Source organism: Gymnoscopelus braueri (assembly GCF_963280865.1).
Source record: "Gymnoscopelus braueri genome assembly, chromosome: 18".
Classification (NCBI taxonomy): Eukaryota; Metazoa; Chordata; class Actinopteri; order Myctophiformes; family Myctophidae; genus Gymnoscopelus; species Gymnoscopelus braueri.
Window position 1 is genome coordinate 15,619,406 of NC_137618.1, and position 15,902 is coordinate 15,635,307.

Below are 15,902 nucleotides of genomic sequence, written 5' to 3' on the forward strand. Positions count from 1 at the left end.
CAAAGCCCCCCAGCTAAGCTCCGGGTCACTGATTGACTGCATCGGAGCACTGTATTAACAATGCCAGCTCACTTAAGGGGGCGGAGTTCAATCGGAACTCGAGGGGGTGATGGCAGATCTGGGCAGACCTTTGTTTACTCTGAATGCCTCGCCTGGTTGCATTGCATTGCAGAGGGACAGGACAGCTTGTGCTGCTGGAAACCTGAAAGTGTCAGTGTGTGTGTGTGTGTGTGTGTGTGTGTGTGGGAGTGATGTCTGATGTCTGCTGTCGACTGGCACTGTCTGCCCCTAGCAACTTCCACCACTGACTGAGAGGTTGCGATAAGAATCCAAGAAGAGGCCCAAAAGAAAGGCATTTTGTTTGAAGGATGCCAAAGGGTGAATTGGTTTACTGGGACTTTGGTATAGATCAGGGGTCCTCAAAGTTTTTCAGGCCAAGGACCCCCTAGCAGAGAGAGAGATGAAGCAGGGACCCCCTCTTTGTTGTATAAAATTGTGTTTCAGATTCAACTTTTTTTTTAACTTGGTCTGCTCTTATTTCCCTCTACACCTATACCTCTTTGCCAAAAATTGCCGATCTACAAGCTCACAAGTCCGAGCTTGTAGATCTGCTATTTTTGGCTAAAGCTCTCCTCAGAAAAGGGAGGCTAGGGTTCAAGTGGTTAATGTACAAAAAGAAAAATCATATCACACAAAGATTTGGCGGACCCCCTGCAGTATCTCTGAAGACCCCTGGTATAGATTGGTAATAATCCTCTTTCCTCATTGATAGTATTCAGATTCAGTGCTGCTGGTGGTACAGGCTGGACTGGAGTGTTTGGAAACAGAGTGTTTGGGGGTAAGCACTAAGCAGTGGGGGGAAAACTAGTTCCAGTGACACCAGTGATGTGCACACAGCTGCAGAAGCCGTTAAGAGGGAGAGACGGAGCAGTGAGGGTGAGAGAGTCGGGGAGAGAGAGAGGGAAGGGAGCTAAGAAAGAGACGGGGAGAGAGTGAAAGAAAGCACATAGATGCAGGAAACAGACCGTTCTCCATGAACCAGACAAGATCTATTTCTTAGCCAAGGCTCCTAAAGGGGGAGAGGACTGTCTCCTCTGTCAAAGCAAAAGATGATCCGGGATTCGCGGAGACATTTTCCAGCCTATGAACCGAAAAAACTTGCTGTGGGAAAGATAGGAAATGACAGTAAGCACTCAAAGGACGAAGGAAATGAACGCAAGGCGCTTCAGGGCAAAGTGGGAGGGCAAAGTAAGCTGGGGATGACACAACAGGCTGTGAAAGAGGACCTTCGTAAGAGCGCAGCACCCCGCCGCACCCCCCTCCTCCCCCCTTCGCCCCCAAACATTCTGAATAATTAATGAAATTCCCAAAAAGGGTTTTAGGGACGGTTTCATCAGGTTTCTCAGGAAAAGGCTGTGGAAGTGACTACTCCAACGTCCTCTTAAAATCTCACTGTTGAAAGAAAGTTCCCTTCCTTGGCCAGGCATTAGTCTGACAGTGAGGGAGTACTGTGTTTGTATTGTGGCAAATATGGGATATATTAGCAGGATTCGTAACAATCTACTATAGCCCATTAGAACCAGTAGTGGAGGCAGAGCGCATGTGATCGGACAGGGCACCGGGCTGTTGTGTCTAGAGGACACAGCCACCACATACGTTGCGTCAATGCAGATAGTTTGATTGACCCTCAGTTTAACCTCCTGAGTTCAAACAGGCTTTAATGGAATGATCGATAATATCCATTAAACTACACTCAATCAGTCCAGGTTAAACTAAAGGCTCTGGGTCTGATGTTTGCTGCCATGGCTTCTCAGAAAAAATCAGGCCCTTGGAGTGTAGATGTCTCTGCTTAGCAACGAAGCACGAAATCCCAAGGCGGTGGTCAGTCAGTGGCGAATAAGTCGCACTATACAGGCTGGCTGCTTGTGTGCATGTCGTGTGTGCATGTGTAGTTTGGTGATGATCTACTCAGCTTTTGGCCAAATGGAAATAACCAACCATTTCTTCCTTTTCATGACATCATGGACATCACATGAGCCTGGCTTGGTCTACTTTTTAGGAGACAGACATTTGCATAGATACATACAGACATATAAACAACAGTGCATCAGGCAAAACAGAGTGGTGGGTGTGCCAGTGGAGCGGACCTTCGTGCATAACAGGGTAATTAAATAATGAATCACGGAGGGACATTTATTAAAGCAGACAGACATTGAGGTTTGAATATTATATGAAAATGTCATCTGCATTTGCCATCGTCCCACCGTTCCTATCACATCTACCAGCATATAAATTGGAAGGAGCGGTGCAACTCCATGCCTTGTGCTGAAAAGTTGAGAATAGTTAAATGTTTCGCACGTCTTAAAACCGCCAGAAAAATATGACATGCAGCTCAAGAGTGGAGCACATGCCAGGCCATAGGAAAACGTGTTTCACCCGTTTGGGCTTATATTGATGCATCATTTTTGTTTCATTCTTTTCCATTTCAAACTGGAATGGAAATTCTGCAGAGTCAAACTATTCTGCCACCTGTGAAAAATGCCTCTGTAGTGTAGAAGAATACAGCTACTGTATATAGCATGCAATAATGTGTCGCCTCACTACACATTACTTTTAATTGCAATCCAACAAAAAAGACTGTTAGGCAGGGCTGGGCGATAGGACTTCAAATCATTATAACGATTATTCAAAACTTTTACCAAGATTACAATTAATTAAAGATACATTTTTTCTAAGCTCACAGCGCATCGCGATGCGAAGCTTTGTGCGCTTGTTGATACTTGATTGATGTACAATGAAGTAATACATATTGCTTAAGCATTAAGTTGTTAATCGGGGTGGGCCATAGCTGAGTGGTTAGTGAGCCCGCCTAGGGAGCCAGAGGCCCTGGTTGCCCCAGGTTCGATTCCAGGCCAGGTCAGCACATGTGTCGATGAAATGAAATTTGTCCCTGAGCAAGACTCTTAACCCCTAATTGCTCACAGGTTCTCATTGGAAACAAGACCGCAAGGACTTTCATGAACAACCTGTTAAAAGGAATTATCCTTAATCAGAGTAATCAATGTAGGAGGAGTTGATTATAAAAAATCTATTCAAAAATGTTCATGTCCATTCATTGATATACTGTATAAGTATGTCAAGTATTGTATTAAAAACAATAACATATAAAAAAATTATTCAATTAAGCTGAGGACAGGGTTATTGGTTCTAACTGCACAGCCCTACTGTTAGGTAAAAGTAGTAGGACTGTAGGTGCTAGCTCCTCTGCTCCGTTTAGGTATCATCAATATTTTGTCACCCATTCATCTCCTTTCTTACCCTACTGTCTCTCTCCTCACACCATTCTCACTCTCTCCTTTGTCTGTTGCTAGTTTGAAACTCCCCCTTGCCCCAGTTCCTGAGATTACCCCTGATTTGAGTTGGAAAAACGTTCCACATGTGGGGCCCCTTTGAAATGCAGCAACATTTCTGTAATTGTAACATCTGGGTTTATGTTGCCCTGATGTTTTGCAACTATAATGGATTTGCCATGCAACTACTTTCCGGTACGACTCTCACTGCCTCCCCGTCCCAGGTTCTGTATGACTGGGCACAGTGTTGGACAGTAACACACAAAGGAGATTTTTCTTAGTAGTAGTCTCTGAGTATTTTTTTAAATATTTTTTTGGAAGCTAATATGACTTTCATTCCATTATATTTCAAAGGCAAATATTGTACTTTTGACTCCACTTCTAGGAAGGGACCCCCGGGACCCAAACTTACATTATGAATTAAACACTCCGCTGATCTACAAGCTCACATGTGATGTGTGTGCATTATTTTGTGGAAAATGTCAGAATTTCAATGCGGCAATGCATTTATATTAACAAAATGAAATACTTAAAATATGCTCTTTTGAATACTTTGAGTATTTCTTTTTTTCAAACAACTTTAACTCAAGCAACTGACAGAGCAACTTTCACTTGCAGTTGAGTAATATTTGACCAGGAGTATACTTTGTCCATGCAGCGCTGCTGCGGCACATGTGCTTTGACTCGGGACTAACGCTCTGCGGGTGTTCCCCTGTTGGTCGGTGACGTGATGAAAAAAAATGTCCAAATGGTGTTTTGAAAGGAACACTGGGCTCTCCTCTCTCACAACATAAAGGGAAGTTTAACCCTTTGCTCAGTTGATTTATGGGAGTTGTGAAGCATTGTGTAACCCCCCTTTTACTCTCCAAGAGACCCCTGTTTTCTGTACGCTTCACTGGGCACATTGGACTTAAACCTCCCATGGACTTCCTGCTCTGGCAGAGCGGGGGGTGGGGGGGGGGGGGATCCTCAGGATTCAGAAATTCAACGCTCTACCGACTGAGTAATGCAGACCTGGCTATACAACTGTTCCCTTGGTTCTTATGGTTTCCACATTGATTCTCTCCTAAAAGAGCCTGACCCATGCCCGAATGTTGAGTACAATGCCGATCCCGATTTTGGAGAGTCCTAGACCACAGATAGCCGATTTAACAAACATATATATATACATATTTACATTTAAACTCTATTCAAAAAAGTAAAAAAAAAAAGATTCTACCCGTGTCCCTTAGGGTAGGTACCCTCACAAAAAACATGCAGTAATCCTGGTCTCTATACTGCCTCCCCTGGTCGGCCGGGGCACCTGATGGAGGGAAAAGGAACTGGTTGGAATAACGTGTTCCTTCCACGCACTACATCCTACCGGGAAACCCCCCCCCCCCCCTGTCAGGTGATAAGAAGCGGCCTGCTCACTCCTCATGCATTGAAGGAAGCATGAGCTCAGTTCGGGGCTCTCCCCAGGCTGGCAGAGGGAGAGTAGCGCCAAGGATTACAGCTTATAGGCAATTGGCTACAGATACCGATACCGATGTCGTCAAAAGAGTATATAGAACATATATTGGCCAGACCGATCGGTCGGACTAAATTATCTTCCTTTCCTTTTTCCTCCAGTTCACACAGTCACATCCTACCGTTGCGGGATCCCCTACCCGCTCCTCGCCAAAGCTGCAGGCTATCTTAGCGATAACACGCAGCTTTGAGCTGTCATTGGGTCACATCCAGGAGCGTTGCTAGGAATTTCTAGGCCACCCCACCTGGTGAAATATAGCACCATGCTGTGCTACAGTTCGCACCTAGGTAGAGTTGAACCAGCTGTTCTGAACGTCTTGCTTAAGTTGGAATGCAAAGTTCACACTAGGGTCTCAGTAGCAGTAGTAGCAGTAGTTTTTAAGTAAGAAAGAAAAATAGATACTTTTATTAAAGTATCTTTTTTTTAAATGATCAATTAAATCGATTTGTTCAATTAACCGCTGCACCCCTCTTTTCAATAGCCTGGTAAACCCTCCCTCCGGAAATCTCATTTCCATTTGATTCCAGGAGTGAGTCTGGCATGAAGGCTTGTATGGGCGTTTCTAGTGCATTACCAAATAACCGAGCCAATCAGCGTTCTCGCTCATTGTTTTGTGATTGACAGCGGGGGTAGGCCAATCAGGTGGAACCCGAGTGGTTCACACGTCATTAATCAATACACCTTTCATACAAGCTGCTCATTAACATCAAAGACAAACCAATTACTCCTGGTGATAATCACTGCAGCCTAAAGTGGCTTAATTGGACATCAAAGGGCCACTTGGACATCAAAGCTACATTACTCCCGCCCAGCTCCAGCCCACAGCCAAATTGCCCATATAGGTCTGCAGGCCAGACTCACTCCTGAAATAAAATACAAATGAGATTTCTGGAGGGAGGGTTTACCAGGCTATCTTTTCAATGCCATCGCTTAAAAGAAGTGTGCGTAAATGTCAGTATCATCATGTACAGTAGATCTAAATATATCTACTGTCGCGCACAACCAGCTGGAAAACACAAGTTTTAATCATTATCAATGACTTCATATAAATTATATAGTCAAGTCAGACTGCAATTTTATTTTAACCACTATCCCTGGTCCATTGTGTAAATGCTGAGTTGTATGTGATGGTTATCCTAACTCTGTTTTGTGGTGCAATACGGTAATATTTAGTAGTGTAAGTACTGGTACAACTACAAACGGTACCGCTTTTTCAGTTGAACATAACTCCCTCTTTTCCCAATGCTCTTTTTCCCCCACACAAGACCAACACTTATAGTATGTTTCATATAATATCTGTCACATGTCATTTTTGAGACATTTTACTCAAGAAAAAGAAAAAAACAGACATCTGTCCTCCATACCCCCGCCCTGAATATTAACTTACTTAGCGGTTTGACTTTATATTTCTCGTGCCACACATTTTCTGACCGTATTATTTTCTTGTGCACGTGGTTTCGATCACGGGTTTTCACTCGAGTCCCTTCAAAAGTGGTTTGAGTCTCTGCAACTGTCTGAGTCAACAGGCTATACAGTACCATAGCAAAACAGTCAGTTGTGTGTTGAACGTGTTCATGAAGTGACGCTCTTTATAAGCTTGATTTATAAGGGGTTGCGCGGCAGTGTTGCACACCAAAAATCGCAGATCTACAAGCTCACAACGGGCGCTCGAGTCGGGTGGCACAGTGGGTGAAGTACCTGCCCACCACAAGGAGTCTGGGGGATTCGAATCCACCGCGGTGCATCTGGCACCGTCTATATCAGGGGTCTTCAACGGGGGGTCCGGGACCCCTAGTTTTTTTTTTTACATCAACCACTTGAACCCTAGCATCCCTTTTCTGAGAAGAGCTTTAGCCAAAAATAGCAGATCTACAAGCTCACAACGCCTCGCACTGCGAGGCGTTGTAAGCTTGTAGATCGGCTATTTTTGGCAGAGGTATAGTGGGGAAAAAAGTTTCAATCTGCAACTCAATTTTATACAATATGTAGTGGGGGGGTCCCTGCTTCATCTGTCTCTCAGCTAGGGGGTCCTTGGCCTGGAAAAACGTTGAAGACCCCCGGGCTATATGAACAGAATTGGCCCGTGTTCGGGGGAGGGTGATGTTTGTCACGACACGTCCTCCTACGGGCTGAGGCGGCACCTGTCAGCAGGGACGTTGTTGAGCAGGAGGAGGAGTAGGACGGAGGCTCTGCGTCCTCCCGGTGGGGGCTCCTCACTGGTCGGATACAACAGCGATGACAACACACCGAAATGATTGATCGTGAAAATAAACTCTGCGTGTTAAGTGGTCAGATGGGTGCGCCGCGAACGCTTTCGCGTTTTTTCAAATGCGGCCCTGACCCAGAAAACGTTTGAAACCACGACTATAGGCCAGTGGTGGAAAGTAACTAAGTGCATTTACTTAAGTACTGTAGTTAAGTAAAATTTTTAGGTATTTGTACTTTACTTGGGTATTTCCAATTTCCAATACTTTTACTTCTACTCCACTACATCTCAGAGGCAAATATTGTACTTTTACTCCACTACAATTATTTGAAAACTTTAGTTACTAGTTACTTTTCAGATATAAATTATGATATAATGAAACACACATTAACCACTTTAACCCTTTTTTATACCTAGGTTATTTGAAAATAGCAGACGCGTTGTGAGCTTGTAGATCAGCTATTTTCAAACATTTTTGTACTTTTACTTTTGTTACTTTAAGTACATTTTGATGCCAATACTTCTGTACTTTTACTCAAGTAAATTTAGAATTCCGGACTTTTACTTGTAACAGAGTACTTCTACAGTGCAGTATTGATACTTTTACTTAAGTAAAACATTTGAGTACTTTTTCCACCAAGGCCATGTTGTGGAGTGTGTGCCATAAATCTACTTTAGACCGTACGTGGTTTCCATGTCACTCATCAAGAGTTTATTTCAACCTCTGTAGGGTTTTCCGATATTAATATTCCCTCTTTGACTTTAATGATAGTCCTTCCCTGTCCTCTCAGTGCTTAAGTTGTTTAGTCTAACATTCACACCTACTGCCGGGGGAGCGTCATCATAGAGTTCTGGGACCCCTGCATCAATCATTCTCTTCTAAACCAGTGATTCTCAACCTTTTTCGTTACGGGTCCATTTGGTTCCATTCATTTGGGCCCCTGGTGGGCCCTGGTTGGGAAACAGTCCACACTCTGATCATTAACAGCCTTGATTAATTAATAGGCTTCAAATTGCTTTATGAGCGGCGTCAGGTTGAGGTGCATTACTGAAGCGAATGAGCCGTTAATGAGGACCTGCTGGAAGCCACTGTTGGTTCACGATTCAGCCAGGTGGCTCTGGTGCTGTGTTTGTTTGTGTGTGCAACAAGGACAGGCTATGGCTTTTTTTTTCTTTACACAGAAAACAATCTACTATATCACTGAGAGACTTTTGACAGAACATTTAGGCTGTGTCTAGTCTCGCGTAGCTGATCGGAGCGCTCTGCCCATACCGATACATCTAAATTCAATGAAACTAGGGTGGAAACAATTTGGAGATGTAAAACAAATGACTGCATTTGCAGAACCAATGCAAAGACTTTAGGGCGATCTGTCATACTGGGGCGGTATCAGGATAGGTTTTCAAAGCAGTATAGGCATAGGTTTGTTAATGAAGGTTTTCTCAGCTCTGAACCACTTAAACCCCAGCATCCTTATTGTTGATCGGCTATTTTCAGCGAAAGCCTTCCCCACAATAGCAGAAAACAGAAAGGACACTAGTACAGACAGAGCCCTGAGAGATTCTGCTCAACCATATAGGGTACGGTTTAAGTGGTTAAGGGCCGTTCACACCAAGCAGAAAAACTATCACCATAACCAACCATAGCGCCGTTCAAATTGAGCACGATAGCTATACCTGTCAATAACAATAAATATACCTTTTATAACAATAAATGTCTTTTTAAAGATCGTTCTGACACCACAACTATAATGACAACTATACTTGTAAACGATATCGTTTGGATCACTTCCAGGAGGGTTGTATGACCGATAAAAACAGAAACATTGACGTTCATTTGGCCATTCAAAATCCATCAGGAGGACATATGGGATGTAATCGGTCTCACTCACACTCTGAAAGTTTATGAAGTTTGTGAAACTCACACTTATGAATAGTTAAAGCTAGCTACTACACAGGCTAGCTGTGATCACCTCAGGTACAACTATCTTGCCTCCTTATAATAAATAATCAGAGTCAGATATTACCCACATCCTATTGCATGCGTCTTTCAGGACCACTGAGACGGAGGTTTCTCTCTCCCCCCCACCTCTTGTGTGGGCTCTGACCGGCTCTGACACAGGCTCACACAGATGGACTGCGCAACACATGTTTGGTGCCGCTTTTTGCAGAACGCATCATCAGTATGGATGCTAAAATAATGATCGTTGTAGTTATTATGCTTGGTGTGAATGGCCCTTATAACTATATTGTTTGTCTTTGTTATACTATAGAGCCCTGCGGACACCGTTCGATGAAGTATACAGGGTTTAAATGCTTAAGGGTTCTTTCTAGAACCCTTATGGTTCTTCTAGGCAGAGATCTCAGATCGTCTGGCTACGCGAGACTAGGTCATGTCATACGGCCATCGTAGTGAATAACCGCCATGAGGGTCTACTTTAACCCATTAAGACCTGAGGCGATTCTTTAAAAAAAATCAAAATCAAAACAGTTTTTGGAAAAAAATTAAAAAAAAATGTTTTCAAGATTTTTCAAAAATAGCAGATCTACAAGCTCATAGCGCGGCACTCGGTGCCGCGCTATGAGCTTGTATATCTGCTATTTTTGAATAGCCAAAGACATCTAAAGTGACACAGATGCGTTCCAGGTATCAATGGGCTAAAGCCTGACAGAAGTAGTAAAACGCTGCAGGTGACATCGCTCATGAGGGGAGTGGTTCCATTCTGAGCGCTGGCCACACAGGAAGTGAAAGATCTGCGGGGATTGGCCAGAGTCTTCTTGGCCCGGCGTTTGGGGAGGTGTGGGGGGGGGTCTGTTAGTAATTATGATTCTAAAGCTAACAGGAAGCTCATTGTGGGGCCCGGGGCCCCCTCTGCGCTGGAACCCTGACAGACCAACAAAACAAGACGGGACCCCACGCTATCTGATTCAGTAGAATATATTATATATATATAATATGGGCCTGAGAGACGCTTGTATCCTTTATTTATGATAAAGGATACAAGCGTCTCTCAGGCCCACGTGACCGACAGTACAAGCTCCAAGCGTAATCACTTAAGCCCTATATACTATAGCCAAGACAGCCGATCTACAAGCTCACGACGCATAGTGATACGATGCGTTGTGAGCTTGTAGAACGCAATTTTGGATGATGATGATGACGTGTTGTGAGCTTTTAGGTCAGCTATTTTAGCTATTTTGAATGCTTTTTAAAAACTGGAGGTTTGAGCCGCTGCGGGGCCCTCACACCCACGTCTCACCGCCGATCCGACCAATATGTCTTGAGTCACAGTGTCGGGGGCTTTGTCAGAGTATCCGTTGTACCCGTCTGTCTGTGACCCCTTTGTGCCCATATATGGAGCTTTCTGATTTTTGTTTGCGCCTGATGCCGTGACGACACATTGACGTTGGGCGACACACTCCATATTTGGGCGTAGCTGCATTGGGAACTCCTTATATGGTTATGGCTAAGTCATGGTGACATGAGCGTGACGTCAGAGGTCCGCCCGCCGTCCTCAGAATAAGTATAACCACCTACTGCAGCCAGGCAGTCCCAGGGTTTTTTTTGTGTCTGTGTTAATATTTGTCACTTTAGCGTCCCGTTTGATTGACAAAATGTCTGGTGTGAAAAAGTATTCGTTGAACCGCGCGGGTGGTCTGTCTAAACTAAGAAACGCTGAAAAAAAATCCGATGTGCAAGGTTATAATAGGAAACGGAAACGCTATGGCGGCCATCTCGGTAAGCTCGAGGTGGGCATGCAGGGGATCCTCATCACTTGCAACATGAACGAGGGGAAATGTACCGCCGAGACGTTCAATCTGCTCAATGAATATGCTGACCAGCTCTACGGACCCGAGAAGTTTAACGAGGGGAGTAACCGTGAAGAAGAGTGTGATGAAGATGATGTTGAGGCAGCATTGAAAAAGGAAGTGGCTCAGCTGAAGGCATCCAAAGAGAAACAACAGAGGCGTTTCCAGGCGTTGGACAGTGGTACAAACGATGTAATCTTCATCAGGACTCAAAATCTGGAACCTGACAAGTTGGTGCATCATATCCTGTCTGACCTACACACCACCAAGAAGAAAAAGTCCCGCGTTATCCTCAGGATGCTTCCAGTGAGCGGAACATGCCAGGCCTCCCAGGAAAACATGGAGGAATACCTTGTTACTTTCCTCGAGCCCTGGTTCAAAACCCCCAGCCACGCCACCTATCGGATTGCCCCCAAGGTCCGACACAGCAGCCACAACAACAGAGAGGAGATCATCACATCAATAGCAGATCTGGTGGGGAAGCTCAACCCAAAGAATAAGGTTGACCTGACCAACCCAGAGCTCACCATCATTGTGGAGGTCATCAAGACAGTGTGCTGTGTCAGTGTGGTGCATGACTATGCATTGTATAGGAAGTACAATGTCCAAGAAGTGTCGAAAGAGGAAGTATCCAAGCTTTCGCAAACAGCGTTCGCCACAGGGACAAAGGACGTGGATGCGACCGACCAGGAAGAGAATAACGAAGCAGTGGTGCCAGAGCAACTAGAGAAGATGGCAAGTGAAGAAGTCAATGTGCCAAAGACCAAGAGGCAAAGGATGGAAAATGTCGGGTCAAACATAGTAGCGTAATGTCATATCATGAATTTGATTTTAACCACTTAAAGGAGGAGTTCACCCCCAAAAAAATCTTATTTTCTATCAATTGCACACCCCATGAAGCCTTGAATTCATGGATTTATTTTTGTTTTTGTGGCATTCCTAAGCCAATAATTTGATGACCGGGTGTGTATCCGGTAGGAGACACAAATAATCTACTTTGTGTCTCCTACCGGATACATTAGCCGGCAGGAGACAGGAATCAAATTATTGGCTTAGGAATGCCACAAAAACAAAAATAAATCCATGGATTCAAGGCTTCATGGGGTGTGCAATTGATAGAAAATAAGTCATTTTTTGGGTGAACTACTCCTTTAAACCCTATGTAATTATATGTCAATTAGCGAAACTAGCTGATTTACAAGCTCGCAGCACAGCGTTACATTCAACCCTTTTTGTTGAATGTTCGCCTATGACATGCCCAGAATAGGGAGGCTAAGTTCATGTGGTTAAACCCGTTGGACTAGATGCTCCTAACCTTCCTCATTTAACACACTGCCAGGTATTAATTAATTAATGAATCCAAAACGGCCAGCGTTTTTGACGATTATTTTGACGATCCACGGAGCGCCACGGAAGCCACGTTGTGGACGCGGATGTAAGCAAAAGACGTCTGGGGGGGGGGGATTACATGTCTGGTAATCCAGTTTTACAGCGTGTCACGGGTTCGACTCCCGTTCCCTGCGACCTTTGCTGCGTGTCACCCCCCCATCTCTCGCAGAAAAGCCCCAAAAATATATCTAAGATATCATCAGCGCCCATACCCTAGGTGGGTTTGGCGAAAGGGCCTACTCTGTGTGGAGTTTGCATGTTCTCCCCGTGTCTCTCAGGGTAGTTAATACCCTCACAAAAAACATGTAGTAATCCTGGTCACTATAACGCCTCCCCCATGACAGCCGGGGCGCCTGATGGAGGGGAAAGGAACTGGTTGGAATAACGTGTTCCTTCCACGCGCTACGTCCTACCAGGGAAACTCTCCCCTGTCAGGTGACAAGAAGGTCAGTTGGCTCTCATGCATTGAAGGAGGCATGAGCTCGGCCCTGGCCTCCCTAGGCTGGTGAGGGGAGTGTAGTGCCCAGGATCACTTAGAAAATTGGCACCGGGTGAAAAATAAGGGTTACAAAATCGTGGGATGAAAAAAAAATATTAACAAAAATATATCTTTAAAAAAAAGCCGTCTGGGGGGAGGGGGGGGGGGTCTCGTCTATCCACCGGAACAAAAACATTTTTACCGCGATCATCCATTCTGTTGTAATCGGCCGCTGAATATGGCTTGTTTTCACCAAAAAAATATAAGAAATCTGAGCTAGATGTGTTTTTCTACATCTCATAACATAGGAGTGGACGGAAGTGAATCTTTTTGGGATGCCGTCACACATCTGTCCATTCCTTCATTTTTTTTTTTATTGACGTAGATCTACGTCAATGGCAGTCAACAATTGGGTTTTGAAATTACGTAGATCTACGTCAATGGCAGGGAATGTGTTAATCATTCAAAAGAAATCATGTTTTCCATAATTGCAGCGTAATTAAAGTTACCTGTGTGTTTGACAAAAAAAACGACCCGTCCACCCTTAAGCCAATTTTAATATTGTCAAGGCAGACAGAGAACCCAGATGCAGACAAAGACCATGGAAACGTTGTATGCAAAAAGTGTAATTTGATAAAGTCAGAACATGACGAGGCTTCAAAACTTCTCAAGCCGAAGGAGGCAAACAAGGTACAACTTAACAAGTCCAACGGGGGTTAACTAAGGTCCAAGACCAACCAACGTCCTCCTAGTCGTCAAACTTCAGGCCTCGTCTTCAAAAGGTTGGAGCTGCGTGGGAGGCAGTCAGGCTGGCTGAGGGAAGAATTAAAGCAGGCCAGAAGAGGAACAGGTTCCCAAACCATCACGGAGCACTGCGTGCAGCCACTGCCAGGTATTAGTAGCCAGCCAGGTGATTGCTGGATGGAAGACAGCCAGGTGACTGCCAGGACAGACCTCCCCACGGGTGGAATGCAGCTCCAACCTAAATGACAGAGAAGCATAGTGCTTGGCAACGTGTCGTCACCACAGGGGGCGTGGCATAGTAGCTGCAGACATGTAGTGCCTATGTAGTGACTTGACCAAAATAGGTACCCCAGGTTGAAAGTGGTTAACTGTATGTAGCTGATAACAATACAATTATCGTACCGCCACCTTTTTACAGGATTTCGTTATTGGACAAAAGAAACAAGCAGCTCAACACCTGGATCCCGTCAAGCTACTCTCTTTTTTCTGCTCTCTCTCTGTTCCCTGTTTCTCTTCACATTATGTTGTCAGAATAAACTAATAAACATCTTAGAGGAGGGTGGCCAGACGTGGCGTCATAGAAAAGGTCGGTTAATCAGTGATGGGGTGACTTCTAACTGGAGGTTCAGTGCCTTGTTTTATCAACCCCATGTTTGGTGCTCACAACAGAACAAAGCCCCCTTATATGGCTACAGTAGGCTTCACCTCTGATGTGCAACAACACACGTGCACCACGCACGCATGTGAGCAAACACACACGTGCTCACACACATACACACACACACACACACACACACACACACGTTTGTATTACTTGTGAGGACATCAAAATTGCAAGAGGCAGATTTTATGAATGCCATTAAAAAAAAATGTAAAGACGAAAATAGACGATCTACAAGCTCACAACACATCGCAGCACAACGTGTTGTGAGCTTATAGATCAGCTATTTTTGGCATACAACACTGGCACGCATCTTCAGTATAAATCATGCATAACTCCAACCTCAACCCCTAAACCTAACCTCTAAATATTAATTCTAACGCTAACCCCAACCTGAATCTTTTCCTAATTATAAGCCTGCTGTAACTCCACAAATCTGTTTAACCAAGAAACAACCATTTGGTCCTCACAAGTATGGTAATACAAGTGCACACGACACACAACACACACACACACACACACACACACACACGCACACACACACACACACAGCATAAGTAAATTACGCTGTTAGCCGAAACATTCAGAACATGTACTAGACTCCAGCGTTCACTGCCAGGGCAGAGCGGTTCAGTGCAGGAGTTGAATTTATTCATAAACCACTTTTCAGAAAATAGCCTCATTGTAGTGCATTACAAAGAAAGAACAAACACAACACCATTTGAAGATACAGTACTGAGTGTGTGCGTGCGTGCGTGCGTGCGTGCGTGCGTGCGTGCGTGCGTGCGTGCGTGCGTGCGTGCGTGCGTGCGTGCGTGCGTGCTTGTGTGAGCCCTGATACAAAAATAGCCAGGTCAGTTCACAGATGCAATGAAGAAATGCCTCTTGTTTTTTCAAACTGTGCTGGTAAGAGTGTAAGAGTACTCACATGTTTTACTTAAGTAAAAGTGTCAATTGTGCAATATAGAAATACTCTCTTACAAGTAAAAGTCCAGAGTTCAAAATGTACTTGAGTAAAAGTGCAAAAGTATTGGCATCAAAACAAACTTATAGTACCAAAAGTAAAGGTACTCATTATGCAGAATGTCCCATTTCAAGTTTTCAAATGTATAAATATCTTTTGAAAATAGCAGATCTACCAGCTCACAATGCGTCACATCGCGACGCATTGAGCTTGTAGATCGGCTATTTTCAAATGGCCGAAATGTATGTAAGTGGTTAACGTATGTTTTGTAATAACAATCAAAATCTTCAAAGTAACTAGTAACTAAAGTTTCTGAAATAGTAGTGGAGTAGAAGTAAAAAGTATCGGAAATACTCAAGTAAAATACCTCAAAATTGTGTTTAAGTACAATACTTAAGTAAATGTACTTAAGTACTTTCCACCACTGCTCTCTACCCGTCATGTCAACTGGCCCCGTAGCCAATGGCTACGTGTACATCCATTCTCAACCTTTTTAATTTCAAGGACCCCCAGTTTGATATGCATTAACCACATGAACCACAGCATTCATATTGTGTGGATGCTGCAACGCGTCGTGAGCTTGTCGATCGGCTATTTCCCTGCGAAAGCTTTCCCCACAACAACAGAAAACGAAAAAGACACTAGTATAGAGCCCTGAGGGACTGGTTAAGCCACGGACCCCCATTTGATACAATCTTTACCTGTCGGACCCCTAGTCCACACTGTCTTTAGCTACGTATAAACCAACAATGCAATGCAGATGGGTGGGCCTTGTGCATTTTCAGATGTT

General features: G+C 44.3%; 2 protein-coding genes across 11 annotated transcripts in view; both read left to right on the forward strand.

Annotated features, from left to right (window-relative positions):
- Window positions 1–15,902, forward strand: part of tns1b (tensin 1b) — a 320,096-nt gene that overhangs the window by 41,600 nt on the left and 262,594 nt on the right. The gene's annotated exons all lie outside the window — the stretch shown is intronic.
- LOC308105773 (THUMP domain-containing protein 1-like) lies at window positions 10,682–11,686 on the forward strand (the record flags this gene model as incomplete). The annotated part of the gene is made up of 1 exon (XM_080456701.1): window positions 10,682–11,686. One exon carries the CDS (start codon window positions 10,682–10,684, stop codon window positions 11,684–11,686), a length of 1,005 nt encoding a protein of 334 aa, XP_080312827.1.